The sequence below is a fragment of the Nyctibius grandis genome, chromosome 14 (genome assembly GCF_013368605.1).
Source record: "Nyctibius grandis isolate bNycGra1 chromosome 14, bNycGra1.pri, whole genome shotgun sequence".
Taxonomy (NCBI): domain Eukaryota; kingdom Metazoa; phylum Chordata; class Aves; order Nyctibiiformes; family Nyctibiidae; genus Nyctibius; species Nyctibius grandis.
The window spans coordinates 2,775,521-2,796,957 of NC_090671.1; the positions used below are offsets into that span (position 1 = coordinate 2,775,521).

The 21,437-nt window shown below is 39.4% G+C and overlaps 1 protein-coding gene across 1 annotated transcript in view; it reads left to right on the forward strand.

The window, feature by feature from the left end:
* The window catches only part of MED13L (mediator complex subunit 13L), a 199,996-nt gene that overhangs the window by 127,397 nt on the left and 51,162 nt on the right, over window positions 1–21,437 (forward strand). Inside the window, exons 5-7 of the mRNA XM_068412543.1 lie at window positions 15,945–16,090; window positions 17,490–17,684; window positions 18,071–18,262. Of these exons, the coding sequence (XP_068268644.1) occupies window positions 15,945–16,090; window positions 17,490–17,684; window positions 18,071–18,262 (533 nt within the window). The remainder of the gene's footprint in view (window positions 1–15,944; window positions 16,091–17,489; window positions 17,685–18,070; window positions 18,263–21,437) is intronic.

Consider the following 21,437-nt stretch of genomic DNA (forward strand, 5'->3'; position numbering starts at 1 on the left):
TTTATTTGAAATAACTTCTCAAACTTTCTGCTTGATTGGGCAGCTTATAGAAAAGGTGAACTCCTTGACTCATTTTCAGATTTACCTTTTTGTTCAATTAGAGAAATCCCATGTTCGTCCTGATACTCCTTCAACGTGTTATTTTCTGCGAAAGTAAAATGTCATATTCAGTTCTAATATTGGTGAGATTGTGAGTTGTTTTAAGAGGCCAAAAATTTTAATTTTTTTTTCCCCTCTTAAGGTTGTGTTGCTGGAGTTTACTGGTACTGTCCGATACCTCTGTTACTCATCTGAGTAATTATCTCCTTGGCTGACAGATCCAACTCTCCATATCTTTGATAATAAATTATTTTCCTGTACCTCATAAAGAAATGAAGTTACAGTCTTCGTAAAGTCATACGAAGTGATACAGCGTGACTAAATTTGTTAAACTAAGTACGTGGCTTGGCAAGAAGAAATTAAATCCTGATTATAGAATAGCAATCCTAGAAGGAAGATGGTTATTACAGAACCTGAAATTTTGGGCTTTCAAGTCAAGAAATGAGAGGGTAAACAAAACATTATCCAGAATTAATTCAGGCCAATTTAGCATTAACTTACGTATACAAAAGATAGAAGAGCATAAGACTAAGGTGATGTAGAGAAAAGCCTGTAGATCTATATTGAGAGAAGAGAGGAGCAGTAGGTAGATGAGGACTAGAAACTAAGAAAATTAAAACAATTATCTGGGACCTGCAATTGTCATTTTAAAAAAAGGAACCGTTCAGGATATGACTGGGAGCTGGAGCACTAGAGAATAGTGAGTATGGCTGACTGAATTGTGAGTCTGTATTTTTAATACTTCATATCCCAGCTAATGCAGTTCTTTATTACTAAACGTGATTTGTGTGCCACCTGTTTCAACTGCATTCACTCTCCAGGGACATCAAATGGGAGTCAGCATGTAGAGGCTAAATTATTTGGAGAGGATTCAGTGATTGACTTAAATGTAAAGGGATTAATTGGTCTCTAAACTAGTCAATTAAACTGTACTCTGAAAGTGGAGGGATCACAAATGCATGGCAATGAATAAATTAATGCATTTTTCATGGTTTTAGTGTTTTCTACATGTTGCTTAATATTGTTTTGAATCATAAAATTTATTCCATTAATTGCGGTCGTAGTGCATAATGGACGCATGAAATAATTTTGTGCAACCATCCTCCTAAAGGACAGCTGGTAGCAGGCTTACAACATGAATTTAAATGTGTGTTAGTAGATATTTACATCTTTTGCAGTCTTTTTCACAGACAATACAGCAAAGGATAACAACTTTTCTCTGAAACCATGCTGTAAAATGAATGGGGTTCAGGTCTCTTAAAAATTTGCGTCCATTCTGTGTAACTCATTAAACCTTGTGCTCTTTAATAGAAGTGTGAAGGACATCATATACTTAGTCCTTGGTACTTGAGCACGGTATGCAGTACAAAGACATGTAGAGGGATATAGATACTTTGTGGTTTGGGGTTTTTTGTGGTGTTTTGTTTTAAATTCAGTCAAGGTATAGTTGAGGGGTTTTTCTTTTAGGGGACAAAAAAGGCGTTCGTTTTACAGTAGTGCTGTCTTCCTGCCAAATTTAAGAGTAAAGCTGCAAGTCCTAGGAATATTAAAGCTCTCCATCAAGTTTCATATCTCCTCATGTTGTGTATTTTAAATACTGGGTTATTATCATAGATTTATAATCATGTAAAGGTATAAGATTTGTTTTGGGGGAGAAATGAACATCGAGGGAAATCAAATCTTCCAGCACTTGCAAATACTGTTTCCAGTTGTTGTTTTTAAATTGAACTAAGATGGTCAGAAGTTACGTAGCTTACAGGTTTGAAGAGCATGGCTACTTCTTCACTGGAGAGCTCCCAATGCTGAAGTTTACCTGCCAGAAAAACTAAAAATTGGCTCATACTGGAAAATGGGTGCATGGATTTTTAATACCTGATGACTTTGGATTTTTTTAAGGTTGTGTGAATCTATGATGTAAAACTGATGATAAAATGTTTTTGCTTCTGCTTTTCCCTTGAGGTGCCCATGGTAAGCAGCTGTTTGAAAGCACAAATCGAAACTGCATTAATAGTTTTCAGATTTGGAGAACAATACTCGTCCTCTTTTTCCTGTGTTGAAGAAACTAAGTAATCACATTTCCCCCTGTTGATGTACTTGCTTTGTGAATGAAACTGATAAATCTAATTTCATCTTCAGTGAACTTAATGACAACAAAGTATGGGCTTATGTCCCTTCTTTCCCTCCCAATTTGCCATATTTTTCAAGAATATCCTTTCTGAATGGCCTTAATCTAATATAATGCTACTTTGGATAATAGCATTCAGCTTTCATGGGGTTGAAGGGAAGAAGGGTGCATTAACCTACATTAGCAGACAGCAAAAATAAGTGTGCGTTCAGATGCCTTGTTAAGAAGACAAGTGGCATTTGATATGCTGTGTTTTTATTTTTATAACTTATACGTCAAAAGCACGCTATGTATTTGTGGTCTGGTATGTTAACTGTGGTGACAGAGCCTGCATGCATGTCTGGAGAGCATCTCTGTGACTGAGAGAAAAAGTAATTTAAATTGAGATACAGCAAATTAATTGTAGTGTCTATTAACTTGTGAATTACTATGGATTGATATTACCATGCCAGTGCTTCTTAAATTAGTCAAAAAGGAGCAAAAAAGAAGACTGCATGCTTTTTAGAAAATTAGGTTCTATTATTATAAGAAACATTTGTCTTTTCTTTTATGAGATCTCAGTTTTCGTTATTATTGAGCCCCATTATTAGGATTTATGTACAACGATCTTACAATCTTTGAAGGTTTTGCTAGAGCTGCCACGTGGGCTGAAGGAGTTTTCTGCCGGCATGTCTGTGTCTTTTAAAACGAAGCAGCTGGAGTGAGTGGCACTCCCAGTGAAGTCAGATGATGTTGAGGTGTGGGTGACAACTATCTTGCAGAAGCAGGTATTTCTGAAAACAGAGTGGAGCTGAGCCACTGGGCCATGCTTGTGGTGGTTGAGTGGCATCACTAGCACTTGTGCTGTGGTCATTGTGTGTGTGTGTTTCTTCTAGCACACCAAAGACTCAAAGAAAGGTTCTATTCCTTGAGACTTTCAGACTACACAATCAGAAAGATGTTACAGAAGCACTCTACAGGGCAATGTGTTAAATAAGTTGGATCGTATAAAATGTCCAAAAAATAAAAGACTTGGTGAACGAGAGAAGGGGATGGCACGGATTCAAATTAATAAGATCCAGCGTAGCTTATAAGGCAGTTCCGGGGCTTGAGAAGCCAACGGCGAAGGGCTCTGGCCCAAAGTCAGGAATGGAGGGCTGGAAAGCACCATTTGGCCAAGAGGCACCAGTCCACTGGCAGTTCTGAGTAGCCAAAAAAGGGCTATCTTGGGCTATCCATCCAGTTGAGAGGCCACCTAGTCTGCAAACACATGCCAGCCCTCTCTCCAAGATCAGGGTACGTAAGTCACAGCACAAATGTGAGTCTCACTTTGAAAGCCACAGCGGCCCTGCCTCGTGACGTGCTGTGTACCTTTAAGGCCACAGGCCCCCCAACAGCCAGAGCAGCCATGTTTGGTTATTTGCCCAGCCATCAGAGTGGCCTTCTGACGTCACAAGCTCCCTCTGTGTTCCGGACCCCATAGATACGGGGCCCCCAGCAGTTGGCCCACATTCGCTGAGCTTGTGGGTTCTTGGCAGTCACGATTGCTGGCAGTAAGAGGACCCAGAGCAGCGAAGCGAGTGCCCACCAGAGGAGCAAATGCAGGAGGCGCGGAGGAATACGCGGCATCAGAGGGGAGGCACCATCAACTACATGGCAGTGATGGCCATAGCTCATGTAGCTGATGGTGTGGAGCCGATGGAGGTGGATCTACCTGAAGCTGAGCAGGAGATGATGGAGGTGGATCCACCTGAAGATGAGCAGGAGATGATGGAGGTGGATCCACCTGAAGATGAGCAGGAGATGATGGAGGTGGATCCACCTGAAGATGAGCAGGAGATGATGGAGGTGGATCCACCGTCATCACCTTCTCCTTCAGGTGGATCCACCTGCAGGAGAGGAGCAGGTGATGATGGTGGATCCACCTGCAGGATGGCTCCCCTGGCACCACCACATCGTGCCAGGGCTCCCCTCCACAGCCTGGCCAGCGCCCAACCCTCAACCCGGCCACCACAGCTGGCACTAGCCGGGAGGCCCCCCCTCCATGCCTGGCCAGCCTGCAGGCTCACACACTCCATCTCCCTGGCATCAACAATCAGTTTGTTGATGTCTGCGGGTCCTGTGAGTCCTTCCTTCCTGTCCTCCTCCCTCTCCCCTACCCCCACCCCTCTGAAGGGGTGCCATCTCCTCTGCTCTCAACTCCAAGAAAAGGGGACGGACAACAAGGCTTCAGCGCCAGGAGAAGTCCCTCAGAGGGCTAATATCAAATGTTGAACTGTCACGGTTTAAAGCTGGGCCGGCTATTAAACCTGTGGCAGATGCTCTCTGTTATCCGCCCTCTCCCCCCAAAGGGAAAGGGAAAAGGGAGAGAGACTTCTGGGTTGGAAAGTTAAAACAGTTTTAATAAACTATAATAATGAAAAAGAGTATAATAATAATAATAGAAAAAATCAAATATATACAAATATATATACAAAACCAAGATTTGATTATTTGATTATTGAAGTCAGCCACGTCCCCACCGGCACTGCAGGGCAGGCTCCGGGAAGGCCCAGGCTTGGCCCAGCGACGGTCGAGAGCTGGATTCAGGGATGCACGGATCAGGATCGGGGGCAGCAGGAAAACAGACGGAGTCCTCCTTGGACACCGGCCATAGCAGAAAGAGAGCGAGACCCTCGTGATCCCCCCGCTTTATACCGAGAATGACGTGTATGGGATGGAATACCCTCGTTGGTCAGTTTTGGGTCACCTGCCCTGTCCGCTCCCCCCTGCAGCTGCGACCCCCCTGCGGCTCTTCCCTCAAAAGCAGTGAGGAATTCAGCAGTGACCTTGGTTTCTCTAAGAACAAGTACAGCAAGAGCCTTTCTGCACAACATCCCTACCGGTGCCTCAGCGATAACTACAAACTTCGAGCGTTATCAGTCCTGGAAGCAGACACTGTCTGCAAAACATGCAGTTAGTTTCAGAAAGTGCAGTTACTTAGAGGAGACTTAGCTGAAAGTAAAAATCACTGAAAGGAAAATTGGCCTGGGTTAGGCCAAACCAGGACACGAACCTCTGAACGTTTCCCTTGCCCTTCCTCCAGAGGGGCAGGAGGACTCTGCTTTCAGGGTTCAGATGCCCCGCAGAGCGTAGCTGGCGTGGCTGACTGGCAGAAGAGGTGCCTGGGAGTGGGCATTTCCGTAGCCCCCCAATTACCAGCACTCAACAGCTGCTAATTCTAGAGCAGCGTGACACAAATATTAAATGGAAAGGATGACATTTTTACCCACTTTATGACTGCTGAAAGCATCTTCATGGAGGCTAAGGGGAAGCTCCAGCTGTATGTGGCTCAGTGACCCACAGGTGAATCATCGTGCAACTGTTCCAGTCAATGATTCTAATACAGCTCTCTTTGTGAGACAAAGTAATCGATGGCTGTATTATCTGTGATGAAACTAGCAAGGAAAGCTTAAATTTAAGGAGACCCATGGTTTAAACTTTGCAGTATTGAGATGTTCAAGAAAAGGTGAGTTTATGCCTTAGGCTGAAAAAATGGAATAGCTGGTTGGCGAACCTCCATCAGTGCTAGTCAGGCTTGTTCTTGAATTTTGTTATTAATATTCAAAAGGATTTTTTTAGTCCTGATCTCTAGAGCACAACTGCTCATGACAGTTCTGAGGTGATTTTATGCCTGCATAGTATTTAATAAAACGCTAAGACTGACAGCACAAAAAGAGGGCTTTTTTGGAGATACCACATGTAACGTAACATGTAACGTGTTCATATGCCATAAATGTTATGTGTCACTTTGAATATTTGTGCTTATCTGGCTGTATTCCTGTTTGAAAGAATATTACATCTCCTATGGAAATTAGTTTTCCAAAGGAGTCCATTTCAAACGCAATGTCAAAACATAACGATTCAGACAGGGAGAGAGGGGTGTCAGAAGGCTGGTAACAGCAGTGATTTTAGAAGTTTTATATGCAATTTTTCCTGGTGTTCGTATTTTGAGTATGCTAAAGCAAGAAAGATTGCATTCATGCTGACAATTTTCTATTTAATTATCATTTATTTTGTAGTCCCTACTAGCTAGTGCTGTTGTTTTTAGAAAACTGGTAATACTGGTACAGATATGAGCAAGTTCCTGATTTTGGTAAGGATGTATATCCGAAGAAGCTCAGAATTTCCAGTGAAAAATGTGTGTTTATTTCAACATTAACCTGAATGTGCCTTTAATAACCTTCACGTTTCTTTTTTTGGTATGCTTTTATATTTTATTGTAAAGACTGTATCCTGTATTACACTAGAAATAGGGTCACAACAGCTTCTGTGTTTCCTAAATAGGGCAGGATCCAGTGTCTCATCACAGTGAATTTATATTCATAATGGATATGACAAACTTGCAGAATCATTTTTTGGTACTGACATTTTAAATAACTCACAATAGTTGTAGTTCTCAGTCAGCGCTATTCTGAAATGTAACACAAATGTTAAAAAAAAAAAAAAAGGCATTCAATAATCATTAGTGCCTCAAGCTATACATTGTGGTATACTGCTGACTATATCACTTACCTGCTGCCGAGGGGAGAATGTTGGTTGTGATTTCGTTGCAGAAATTTTATTTCCTAGATCCATGAAACCTCTTTTTTTTGATCAATTTTATCTGCTATTGTTTATATCTAGTAAAAACTGGATTTTATGAAAAAATCATAATTTAGCACATAAAATTTTTAAGTGATCTGAATTTCTGTTATAGGGAAACTGTTTCTCTGTTTATCTAATCTTCTTGTCTGCAGACAGTATATTTTCTAACCTGAAGAGCCTTAAATGTTCATAAATTTTAAGTACTAGTAGGAAAATGCACATAATCTTCACCTATTTAATGGTACTGTTTGGATTCCTGTAGTTTGATCTGGCATCCTGTTACAGAGATGAATCACGTCCCATTTGCAGAGCAGGAATCATGTATAGTTGTTTTGAAGGGGTTGTACTTCCAGTCATGAAGTGTTAACTAAAAAAAAAAAAACTTTATTGCCATACTCTGATTTTAACTGGTTAATTTTTATATTAGCAGTTGTATTGACCAACCTTTTCATGCCATCTGTCATTGTCCCATATTTCTGCATATAGGGTCTGAAGATAAACCTTATCCTTGATCCAGGGGCTTTCAGTCTGCCCTCTTACTTCATGTTGCCTTTGGTATTAACTGATATGAAGAGCAGGATTTGTCCCTGGGTGTAGAGAAAGGAAATATGTAGCACTGGTCATGGTCATGGGACCCTGCTGCCTAATGTAATTATTCAGGGATGTTGTGTTAGTTTGGGTTATTTCTGTAGGAGCCATCAACAGTCTAGGAGTTATTTCAGTTCATCTTTAAAATGATGAGAGGCAAATTTTAGATCAGAACAGTGTATTTTGACAAGCTACATTATGTACACGTGTGCATCTAGCAATAAATCAATAAATTTCCATGTTCAACATGCAACACATTTAATATAGAAACCCAAGATTTTTATTGTGAATATTTATGGGAGATTTTCCTCTTGTTATGGTGTAGTATTTCATTGAGGATCACGGGAATAAAACTGGTACTTCACTTGTACATGGAAGAAAATCTCAAAATACCAGTAGCCTGGAGGAGCTACTTACACATTTTAAATAATCCATTGATAAAAAACAAACTGAATATTAAACACTGTTTTAATGTATTGTAAAAATATGCTTATTTCTATATAGGTATAGGTTCCAGGGAAAAAATGAGATGGCTGTTATTGTAGAAATGTTCCTCCCTGCAGAAATCGTGTGGCAGAAGCTCAGTGATCTTTCCCAAAGTGAAAACTTCCTTCCTCCTCAGCTTGAGCACTGTCACAGTATAATTTATTTACAGCTTGTAAACCCAGTTATGTAGTTCTGTATATAGTCCAGTCCATCTTTATTAAGGTCATTAAAAAAAAAAAAAACAAAAAACAAACATGGAACTGTCTTAATCAAAGACATCATCAACAGCTATTGCAGAAAACACAGAGCAGCTTGTACTGTGTTCGTATTAAAGGTTACATACGTCTTACGTGACCTTTCCTCCAGCAAAGGCTTGAAGTAGGTCTTGTACGTAGCGAGACTACAATATAATTATTCCTCAAAATGTTAGCTAATGTGATGTGCTGCAGTTTCCCCTTGACTTCTTGGAGGTGTTCATACTGCTGTTAGCCCTGTCATGCTGCAGATTGATGTATCCATTTGAAGTGTAAACTCCGGTATCCCTCCAGGCTAGCAGGTCATCCTGCACACACATTTATACAGAGAAAAGAATAGAAGGTTGTTGGAGATGGGCTCAGGGAGAGAATCTCGACAGCGAGGCATATATTAGCCTTGGCAAGAGGTTTTGTTGGTGACAACTGAGGAAGTGTTGAGATAATAAGTCTGTAACACCGAAAGTGTTTAGATAATGTTATCTAAATGCTTGCTGCATTGTGAAACTGTTATCTTAGTACTTTACTCCACCACTGGAAAAACACTAAAGGTATTTAATATTTATACTGAGTTTTTGTGTGTGCATCTCATGCATTTAAAAAAAAATCCAGCAGCATGTGTGAGACAACGTATTGACTTAAAATATAATCATTAAAAGATCTGGGTAGTTCTGGGAACTGAGGTTATCTGCCTGCCCCTCCCTCCCTCTTTTTTTTTTCTTTTTGGAGAAAGACAACAAAAGAAAGAGAAAAGGAACAATTGCCAAAGCAATATGATTTAATCTGCAGCTTGGACTCCTATGTTCTTATTCTCTGCCATACAAAAAATTTCTGACTTTTGGGCAGAAACAGCTACAGAAACACAGATTGGGAGAAACCTGGTTGCACGTTTTCCGTGTGTAAGCAGGTTTCTCCCAGCATCATTTTCCCTTGTTCATGAGACAACAGTGTGTGTCACAGGAAGAGAAAAAAATGTTTCAGGTCCAGTGATATAGTGACAGGGCTGCAACACAGGGTTCCAGGTAGGTCTTCAGAAGAGTTCCCCCTTAGTTCTCAACTGAACTGCAGTGCCACAGCCCTCTCCAGCTCTAACACACACCATATGGTGGATGCAGCTGGGCAGCAAATCTTCAGTTGCCGGTGACTCATGTATGGAGTTACAGAGCACGAAACAGGCTCTAGGTTACTGTTTCACACGTATGAGTATGGGCCTGCATCTGAGGCCATAGTGCGGAGAGACCACCTGAGTGAGTTTCATGCCTAGTACAGAAGTGCGGTCAGCTCTGTGCTGCCTGCCATTCGTTGGAAGGCTGTTGTATCCAGAAAGCTCTGGAATTGTCTCACGTCTGGAAATGCTTTCCATTTTGGGTTAGTTGTGGTTTCTGCAAAAACTGCTACTAATTATGCCATGTTTCTTGAACGTATATTGCAAACTACTGAAGTTGTACTTCTGAATAACTTACTTTGTCTTATTTCAGCTTGGGCAACATTCAAAGTGCATGTGGTAGGCAGTGTATGTGATGGGTTACTTGCAAGTGTGAGAACTGCCACATAAATGTTTTGCCTCTCAGACAGTATCTGCGCTACTTATTAGACCAGACAGGTCATGCTCTCAAGAACTGGCATGCTGTCATCCAGACTGCTTTACTGTTGCACGCTCCCTACTTGGCTTTGGGCAGTGGCAGCTAGCAGTCTTCCAAGGCAGTGCCAGGAGATGTTCTGGGGATAGCACAGCCAAGGAGCATTTCCAGTAAATGTGGACAACGCCTCCCTTTTGGGCATGAAGAGGATTTACCATATGAACATGCTGTTTCCGCTAAGGAAAATGTGTCCTGGCCTTTTTTATTTGCTGCTATTGATGAAGTCTCAGTTCCAGGTCTTCTTCCATTCTCTTGGTATACGTGAAGAAGCTTTCTCTGCTAACACAGATGCCTGGCAGGTCCCTGTAGTAACCAGTTCCTAAACTGGACCATCCTATGTCCTAGAGAAACGTTCTGGCGATCTGGGCACTGTGAGAGTGCATCGTTTCTCTCATTTAAGGAGAACGCATACGCCACTCGCTATGCATTGGAACAGAAGGTCTGACTTCTCTAAAATCAAAGGAGGAGGCCTTTCTTCTCTCTTCCCGTTACATTCAGGCTGTGGTTGTTGTGGGAGCTTGTTCAAATTCAAAATTCACTGAGGATATTTATTTCCAGATTATTTAAAAAGAGGTAATTTTCATACTGGGCTATTAATTTACTCTCACCAGTTCAAGAGTGTTATTGACTGTAGGTGTGTCCAGGTGCTGCCATCTCCTGTCCAGACCACCGCTGTGACCTGCTAGTAACTCTCCTGCTGCTTTAAACAAATTTAAAGGAAATTATTTTATTATGCTCTCGCTTACTTTTTTGTTCCAAATCTGTGCAGAGCCTTTTCATGCCCTCTTTTATATAGCCTACATTAAACAAGTGAGTAGTCTCACTTGTATGACTGTCTGTTTTCCTCATACATGTGACTTACTGCTGCCTCTTGTCTGAGAACAGACGTGATAAAGCTATTTTGGGGTAACTGTGAGTTGAGGGCTTTCAGATCCCAACGCTAATATTGAAGGGAATTAGAACAGCAATACAATTTGTTGGTCATAAAATATAATTAATTGTGCACAGTCAGTGGCTTTATGGACAATTGCTTATAAACTAAAGGAGAGAAACTAGAGATTGCCAGGAGGCTGGTGGCAGGGAAAGGGAGCTCAAGCTCGTCTGTAGAGAAATAAGTATTTAAAAAATTCTCATCCTTGAAATTGTTCTAAAAACAGGGTGAATGTTTGCAAATACAGAATTCTCAAATTTTCACCACGTTCTTCTAAGTAAGCTTTAGTGTCAATATTGTCCTCTGTTTCCCATTGCACTGTCTGGGTGTGTAAGTAGATTTTAGTGTGCAGGATGAAACAGCTTAGAAAGTGTTTTACAAAATAGAAAAGCTCTTTCCAGTCAATTATTTCAAATCATTAAAATAGTAATGGTAAAATTTGTATCATAAAACTATTTTTGGAATATCCCTCTAAGAAGGAAGAAAAATTGTGATGTTCTTTGAAGTTTTTTTGTAGATTCTTCTTGATGCCCCCCAGTCCCAAAGAACTAATTGGTTTGGGCATTTTTAAATTATTATTTTCCTGAAGTAATTCTTTTCAATATTTGTCATCCAAAATGAGGTATTTTGAAATCTGTTACAAGGTACAGTTTGGCTTTATACACAAACTTACATTTAGTACATACATTCAAAGCTCAGTTATGAATTGCAATACCTTGGCTTTTTTTTCATGGAGATTATTTGCATGGAAATAATCTCTTTAAAGTTGGAATGCAGACTAGCGCAGTTTCCATTGGGTATTTATAAAAACCTACTAATAAATGGAAAAAATATGAAAATCCATCAGAAGTTCTCCTTTCTCTGCCAGTGTTGTCTAGTTTAAACCTAGTCATGTTTTCATAATCATCATCTGATTTTTATATATAAGTAAATTTAATGTGTTATTTCCTTTAAGTCATTTATCGTGGCTGAGGGACTGGCATTCATAAAGACTATGGGTGGTCCTAAATATTACCTGGGCACGGTATTCAGCTACATTTTTAGGCATCGCAAAGGTCATTTAATGTAATGAAGATCCCAGAGGAAACATCTGAAAGACATTTGTTGTCAGATGCAGGTGATTAGGTGCCAAATTAAAGATTTGATTAACGTAAATACTCTATTTGAGGATTTTTATGTATAAGGGGGAAAAAATACTGTAAAACTTAGGATAAGGACATAGATATTTTCTTTTGTTACAAAAGATATGTTGTCTATCCACAACTTCCAACCTAAAAGAAAGGTTTCTGAGAAGGTAACTATGAAAAGGAGACAACAATTACTGTGTAGTATGGTGAGAGTACCATTACAGATTTGCATTCTTTTTAAATGTTTCTAATTTTTATAAAATAGGATGAATGGGTCTTATTTAAGTTGGTGTTGAAATTTTCTGATGGAAAACTGCTGCTGCTACCACTGTCTCTGGTGGCACTGTTTGCATGCCTGAATAAAACCAAGAAAAGGAAGAGATTAAAAACCTCAAACCCTAAATGGCAGGTAGCTGAATTAATCCATCTGAAGTATAATTCATGCTAAGTTCATGGGTATGTGGCTAAGTATTTTCACTTTATACTACACCCAAGGCGTAAATAATTGTAAATACCCCCAAGTTTTTTTTGATGCATTACATGCTTCAGTCTGATTTAGGTTTCTGATTTGGAACTTCTTCTAGGGAATATATTGCACGTTGCACTACTCTGATAAGGATCAGGAGTGTCTGGTGGTTTGCTGAGGATGGACACTTTGCTTTCAGCTAAAGAGACTTCATCCCTTCTTCCTTTCCTCTGCGTAGCAGTATAGGCTCAAAAATGTGATTGTGAAGCTAGTTTTGTTTCTTGTGTAATTCATTAATACGTGCAAAGTAAATGCATATTGCAGCTATTCCAAATTGGTTGTATTTTTATTATTGTACATGTTCTGAATAGGTATAAATTGACAGCTCAAGCTATTCCAACAGACTTTGTAGAGTAGGGGAAAGAGTTCGGAAGCCATTTCACATGCCCCTCTGGTGGTTTCTGATATTTTGAATGTCAGGGAAATAAGAAGAAGTACAGCAATGAATAAGTTTGAAAACCTGGAGAGACAGTAGGGTGGTTTCTCAAAAGCCTGTCAGCTTCAGGTTTTGAAGTAGGTTGAAATAAATTAAAATAAAATCTAAAAAAACCAGTTTGAACGTGGTGCTGAATGTTGTTGGAAACACTGATCTGCATTTTGTGTTTAGCTTTTTTATGGTGCCTTTGTTAGCACAAAGAGTAATAGGTCTGTTAAGAAAACTGGATGTTGATAGAACACTGTTGGAAAACTCTAGTGAGGACCCGAACAATTTCTGGATTTTTGAGCTTTCCTGTCAAGTGTGTGGGTCTTGATGTACGCTGTAGGGCTATGGCTAAATGGTTATTAAAAGTAAAGCCTCAGTGCTCAGTCTGCTTCTGAAGGCTGACTGTTCTTAGCTTGGTGAGTTTTCTTCTGCTTGAATTTTATTCGAGATTTGTCTCACATTTGTAGCGAGAGTGATTTCTACAGCTTGGTATTTAAGGAATTGTGTGAAACGTACTAAAGACAGGAATGTGAGGAGGCTGGGTTGTACATGCCTGCGTGGAATACATCACCGTGCGCTGATGCTATTTTCTCGAAATAAAATTCATATTTGTTACTGAAGTAAACATTTTACTCGGAATCTGCCAGAAGCTGATTAGGAATGTAGGAAGTCCCCAGGCCTTGATCTTTATTAGTTTTGGTCTTGAGAGCTGAGCTTACAGCAATGACTCTGGCACCAGAGGGAGCATAAAATTTATGTAAGTGTTTCTCCTCTTGCAAAGCGCTGTAAGGCCGCCCTCAGGAGGAAGGCCTGGGGAAGGGAGCAGCAGGAGCCCCGAGTGCTGGGCGTGCAGGCCGGCTGGAGGCTCGCTTGCTCGGCAGAGTGCTTCCTACCGTACAGACTTGTTAGCTGTGGTCTGAAGAAAAGGAATATTTGAGTGAATGAGACTTGGTGGTTCACTTTCCATAGCTGAGCATGATTTACGTTGGAGCCAGTGCTGGAAATGATCCGTCTTTCACGAATGAAGTCTTTATTGCTGGCCATGAGTAGTAATATTCATTACTGTTATTCTTTAATCTGTTGTATTTGCAGGAAAGTAAAATGGGCTAATACTGTATCTGTATACCTTTCTTCCTGTAATTGGTTGTATACACTTTTAATCCAAGGCTACTTAGTTTTCTGAACTTAATGATTAATCTTGGTGTTAGCTGATTCTCAGCTGAAAAAGTTAGTGGCATGCATTCCCTTCCCTGCAGAAACAAGTGGATCTTTTGTCTTATAGACTCTGATTTTGTCTATTTCTTATTCTGACAGTGTTTGTGGATAGTTGTGAATGTTGCATAAGATTGCACGTGATTTGTTCATGCCAGACCACTTTGCAAGAGACTTGAAAGAGTCCCTGTGTGGTCCCAGAAGGCTGGTTTTTCCTTCAGTTCAATAGAAGACAAGCAAGACTTTCACAGTCAAACACTGTAGCAAGCTTGCAGAATCGGGAGCGTTTCTGTGTGATATCCTAAAGACAGAGGTTGAAAATGACTGCTTTCCAAGTAGCTTTGCTCTCTGCTTTAGAAAGGCTGACCTGCTGCATGCCGAACTCTTTGCAGAGATTATCCCTGTTTGATCTTAGACCAGATTTCTCATCTTTTCTTTATTAAGACTTTTTTTATATTGAGGGCTATCATCCTACGTAAGGAAACTAATAAGTTTTGATTAAATGGTTGGGCTTTGCTTTTATTTTTGTATTTCCCATATGCACAGAAATCCTTTTTTTTTTTTTTTTTTTTTTTTTTTTAAAAAAAAAAAATAGGAATTGATTTGTTTTTCTTCTTGGGGCAGGATAGCTGGATAGAAGTACCTGGAATCTATGACCAATTTTGTCCCATATCCCATTCCCTCCCTCCCCACCATGTAAATTAATGATCAATTTACTTCTGCAACACAGATGACAGTGAAATTTCTTTCCCTTGTGAAAATGGAAATCTAATGAAACCTTTACTTTCATAGAATTAAATGATGCTACAAAGTACTTCTGAATACAGGATGATAGCACCAAGGAAGTCTAGTTGTTACCTGTCACTTAAGTAGCTTTTTCTCTCCAGATTTTTCTCAGCTGACCATTTTCTTAGTTTCTTTTTTTGTGGTAGTATTTGAGGCTCGCCGAAGAGTAACTTGTACTACAGGATGAAAAGCTGTTCTACACGGTGTGTAGAATCATTCAGAGATTTAGTGAGATTAAAACAGCTTCCTATTCTAGACCATCAGTGCCTTTGTTTAAAAATAGCTGACAGTAGTGGAGCAGTTGGTTGATTTAAATACTAAAGTGAAATTGCAATAGTTGCCTGTGTTATTTCTTTTGGGTGAAGGTAGTTAAGAGCTATCTTTAAAATACTGGTTACATTATGGTTGGCCCAGTGCCAAAGCCAACAGCTGTAAAGCTATGTGCAGCTATTGTATTGGACAGAAAAATCACCGCATAATTACCACTTCAGCTCTTTACATTTTTAGTTGATTAAAATGATAAAAAGCATGAAACATATTTTCTTTTTCTTGTGGCTTTGTGGCAAGGAATATCTAAGCAAATAGTTAGCTATGATGGAAGGTCATTCTATGGGTAGAATAAAGTGGGAACATTTTAAATATCATTCATTTCAAATTAAGTTTAATTGTCAGCGGCAAATCCATGGTTCATCTTAGACTGTTGTCAACTTTTTGTAATATTCATGTGCTTTTATTTTCTTTAATGGAGGCTCTCCTGAGGCGTTAGACAAACGTCTTTCCTACTCCTTTTTTATTCCTTTTCAGCTAGAACCCATTGCAGTGAATTTTGAAGAATTTCTGGAGACCCATATTTTTACTACTTGAATCGTGCTTAAAATTCCATTTGTTTGTAATGACGTATTAACTGAAACAAGTAGGAAAACAAATCTTTGAGATAGTTGCTGACATTGTCAAATAGTTGTCTAATGATAGGTCATTCTGTCATATGTGGTTATCAATTGGTTAATGAACCTGTATTCAGCAGCCACAAGTGACAGAACAGAAGAGTATATATTTGGCCTCTAAGGCTGTGGAATCACTGCCTCCTGTGAGTTCATTAACATGCTAATAAATCTGTTTCTCATTTGTCTCCCCTCTCCTCCAGTGAACATTTGTCGTGTGCCTTCACATTCTTTCTTCATGGGGAAAGCAATGTGTGCACAAGTGTGGAGATTGCTCAACACCAGCCAATCTACCTGATCAACGAAGAGCATATCCATATGGCCCAGTCCTCACCGTCGCCCTTCCAAGGTAAGCGAGCTGGATTTGGAACTCGGTGTGCTTAACCTCGCTTCGGTGTGGCAGGGACTTAGCTCCTGGTGGTATCTTCAGAGGTGAATAAAGTAAGATTAAGTAACTCTTTGAACGGGTTCAATTTCTGTTCAGGAAGTTGTGGACATAAGGGAACATATTAGTAGGGCTTCAACCCTCTAGCCAGCCATAAATAGTAAGGGAATTTTCCAGAGCTTTCTATTAATTAATATTGCTTTTAAAGCCACATGCATATAGTAAATAAAACAAAGAAATTAATTCATCGTTTTTCTTTAAAAAGACTTGTTATTTAAGAAAGTTAGTGCACTAATTTGGTTTTCTTACATAGTGTGTAGGTCAGTGGGCTCACATTTGTAACTTCAGTGCTATGTGTTTACAAATACTAAGCTTATCTAATTAAGAAGTACTTTTCATTCATAGATGGTGAACTATTTTGTCTTAAAAAAAAAAAAAGGTGTGTGTCTGTGAAAATGTATCAGAAACAATGAAAACCTTGAAGTATCTGTGACTATTTATTTGCCAGTCTAAGAAATTAGGGTTTTACAGAATTAAGTTAATGGCTTATTAAATTCATGATGCTATTGTGGTGCCATGCTCTGCATCATAAAAATTTAAGAATATTTGAGTCATTGAGTTACACTGTCTTTACTACAGTCTGAAATTATAATGTCAAAGCAATTAAGGCAAGAAATCTTTATAAAATTAAACATACAGTAAAGAAACACCCAGAGACTATAAAATGAGCATTTGTGGAGACGTTAGTTTATAGAAGCTTTATTGAAAAACATTTTGTTACTAAATGTAAAGTTTTGACAGAGGCTCAGACACGTAAATCATAAAGGTTTTATTTCAGTGAGCTAAATTCATTGCGCTCTCAAATCAAATATGACTAAAAGCAAAATTGACGCTGAGAGGAAATACCTGTTGTTGAGCAGCTAGTTCTCCTTATTTGTCATGACTGTAGTCGTCTTCATATAGTTACCTCTATCCTTTGTAATGCTGAGAAGTCTCTAGCACCATATGTTCCTGGTCAAAACCCTATTGTTGAGTATCTGTCCTCTGTGACTTCCATGTATGGTCATCCCTTTGCCATAGCAAGTGCTGTTTCAGTACACTCAGATTAGTTCATTGTGGAAATTATTAAACTAAACTGCAAAAAGGCCCATTTTTAGCTCAATAAGGATGGCTGTACATGAAGCTAGTGCAGTGTAACATAGCTTTAAATTCACCACCTTACCTGGTTTTGCAGTAACTTCCCCTGAAGACAGACCCTTAAATCAGCACGTGAGCGGAACAGTGACTCAAGCAAGGGAGGGAGCCTGGCTGATACCTAGTTGAAATACACATACTGCAGGGACTGTTGTTTCTTACTTTGCAGTTTTGGTGAGTCCTTATGGTTTAAATGGCACACTCACGGGCCAGTCATATAAGATGTCAGACCCCGCAACTCGTAAATTGATGGAGGAATGGCAGTATTTTTATCCTATGGTGCTGAAGAAAAAAGAAGGGATGAAAGAGGAAGAAGAGTTGGGATATGACAACGATTTCCCTGTGGCAGTTGAAGTCATTGTTGGTAAGTGTCAGTATTCTGCCTGAAGGATTATTTTCCTCCACATGAGTTAAAAAAAAAAAAAAATCCAATTAATCAGAAACAGCCATTATAATTTTCCTGTCTTCTCTTGTAGCTCTCTTGACACTGGAACATCTGACTAGTTATCTTGCCTCGAGCTTCTGCACTCCCTGTATCCCACATGCTATTATTCACAGTATCAAGCTACTTGTTTCAGCTCTGTACTGGTTATAGAGGTTTAGACGTATATTAGTATGTGAAATTCCATAGCTCTTTGTATTTCGGATAATAAGTTTTGTCTAATTGACATTGAAAACCAGTTGAAGTAGCTGGGGCTGCTGAATATTATAAGGTATATGTAAGACTTTTGCTTTTCCATTTCTTTGTAGGTGGTGTAAGGATGGTCTATCCTTCAGCCTTTGTTCTCATCTCCCAGAGTGACATCCCCGTGTCACAGAACGCAGCCAATACTGGAGGCCATATAAATGTGGGACAGCAGGGGCTTGGAAGCATGAAAGATCCTGCTAGTACCTGTGGGATGCCACTCACTCCACCCACTTCTCCAGAGCAGGCTGTTATGGGTAAGGAATAGACTTAGGAGGCTGGAGTCAGTCTTGCATTTTTGCATAGCTCATGATAAGAGAGGATAAGTAGGTGAACAGTAGCAGATTAAAGACAGGCAGTAGACTGAAAGAGAGGACTTATTCTGTAGGTCTGTGGTAAATGAAAGCCAATGCTTTAAACACCCCTGAAGAAGACACATCTTTCAACAAAACGTCGTGAATTCAGTTAAGCTCCATTTTCTATACCGGTATTATCTTTGTGCACTAGTGCAAACACCTGAGAGACTAGATTCTGACTTTTTTTTTAGACAGATTTTGCCGGTGTTTATAAGTGTTGGTTTTCTTGTGTTGGGAAGGAAGGAGTGTGTTGATCCATTATGGTATAAGAGTACAGTGAACATACAAGAGTGTGTAGCTCTTTTTGTGTAAAGAGCTAGAAATACAGCACCTAACTGAGCATTCATGTTGATATAATAAAAATTTGCTAATGCTAGCTATTGTTTTTGCCCAACATAGTTGGGTTTTAATTAAGGGCCATTCAAAAGAAATGCATAAGCCTCTGGAACTGATAATAAGGAGCTGGGCTTCCCAAATGAGGTCTGATGTAGCCTTGCATCATACGCAGGTGGCAAACGGAGTGCTGAATAATATTTGCAAGTGAGTTATGTGTTTTGTCTGGATAGAGTATTCCCCTTTTAAGCATTTGGATCCATAGTAATCTCAGAAGCCATTCAAGTGCTTAGTATGTGGGGTACTAGATCTTCAATAACTTGCTTTGTTGAAATGAATATGTATATCCTGTTGCTCCTCAGAAATGAAATCTATAACCTGTCATCATCTGGAATACAGACAAGACCTTAAGATCAGTTGCTGTCAGTATGGTTACGCTGTAACAAATTCAGGACTGCAATTTCAAATGAGAACTAAGGAAGAGAGGAGTCAAACGTCTGTTTAAGTGCAAACTTCTAAGATAATAAAGTAAAAAAAAAAAAAAAAAAGCTGATATAGAAAAAAGAAATTCAGTGATATTTTTTTTCCCTCCAAAAATGTTTTGAAGGCATGTTTACAACTAATTTTTTTTTTCTGTGTAGATTGTCTTCCGAACTTGCTCTTTACAGACTTGCCAGTTGCTAACAGAATTACAAGATAGTTGAGGTTGGAAGGGACCTCTGGAGATTGTCTTATCCAACCCTTCTGCTCAAAGTAGGGTCAGGTAGAGCAGGTTGCTCAGGACATTGTCCAGTCAGGTTTTGAATATCTCCAAGGACAGAGGCTCCACAGCCTCTCTGGGCACCCTGTTCCAATGGCTGACCACCTTCACAGTAAAAAGTTCTTTGGTATGTTTAAATGGCATTTCCTGTGTTTCAGTTTATGCCCATTGCCTCTTATCCTTTCACTGGATACCAGTGCTTATATCCTCTCTATTCTCCCTGTCAAGTATTTGTATACATTGATAAGATTCCTCCCCTAGCTTTCTCAGCCTCTCCTTGTAACCTTTATTAATAAGAAGTTCACAAGCACTGGCATGTTTTATGCTTTGCAAATGATTTTTGTTTGGAATTGAGTTCTTGGTTCACAGAAGATTCTCTGACTTGAGTCACATTAGGAAAATCATTAGACACAACTCACCACTGGGCAACCTTCTTCTGCTTCAACTGGGACTTTTTTTGAACTTGTTGATTACTGCTTACTAAATTTCACAGAGCAATAGAAGTGTCAAAGACATGAAGTTCCTACAAGTTTCTGTGAGGCTGTGCAGCCAGATGGGGGCGAAGAGTCCTTGTTATACCCTCACTGAGGTCTAAGGAGCTACCGAGCTAGCTTAGCCTTTATTAGATAGTTCTGTCACATGGAGACGATCAATCTTGATGCAAAGCCAAACAAAATTAATCATCATTGGCTTCATTGCAATGGAAGTACTTGTTTGGATTGAGTTGTCCATGAACAGTGCTTGTATAAAAGGCAATCTAAGTATTTAGTATTTACTGCTAATAATAGAGAATGTGAGATTTAAATCCACTTCAAGTAGTGTTTTTCAAGGCAACTGATAGTTAAAATAAGCAAAAAGTTTATTAGTAACTAACTGAAGCAAGACAGTGGACTTCTAAATAACAATCTCTATTGAAGAATTGATGCATGTTTTAATGTGCTATTGTATTTTTAAATTTTTCAGATCCCTGTTAAACTTGTACAATATCACAAGGGGATTCTATTTTAGAATATTTATAAACTATTAATATCTAACAAGTGTTCATATTGTCTAATCTGGCAGTCACAGTTTCTGTTTGATTTCTGCTATTGTTTGAGGGCAATATGAAATTGTATCTGAGGGGTGCGTCTCCAGTGAATAATGAAAGCATTCCTTTATATTATATCATACACCATTTTAAAAGACCTTGGAAAATTGGAGAAGTGGATTGGAAAAACATGTCATGCAGGTCAGAATCAGTAACTGCGATATATAAACTGGATTAGTCCGAGGCACATGCGTGTTACTTCAGTTCTGCCACATACGAGTAAAAATGTGGTTGTAGTTCCTTGTCCAGTTTTGAACACTTAAAGATGTGGACAAATTGGATGGAGTCCAGAAAAGTGCAGTGAGAATGATTATAGGTTTTGCAAACAGGACCTACAGGAAATGATGGAAAGAATTGAGGTTGTTTAGTCTAGAGAAGAGAAATTTGAAGGAGAGACGGTGTAACAGTCTTCAGAGACATAAAAGGAGAAGAGGAATAATCTTTTCTCTGCAACCAATATGTAATGAACCTAAACTGGAGCAAAGCAAAACTAGGTTAAACATGAGGAAAAACTTTCTCTGAGGAAGGATAATGAAGCGTTAGAATAAATTGGCTGGTGGGAAGCTATGGAAGTTCCATTAGCAGAGACGTGGGTGGGTTGTTGGGGGTTTGGGGGTTTTGTTGGGGGGGGGTTCGTTGTTTGTTTTTAAAGAACAGGTTAGTCAAATATGTTGATCCAGCTTTGAAGCGGGGGATGGACTAGATGATCTCTTCAGGTCTCTTTCAGCCATATTTTCCGTGATTGTGTCTAAAGTATGTAATGAAACAAATTGCTACTGAAGCTAGGGAATGGCATTTTCATGTGCAGAAACAGACTGCACCGTAGGGACTGTGAAATGACCTCTGGTGAGTGGCTCGTTGTGTCCTCCAGTAGTTATACGATTATATGACATAGT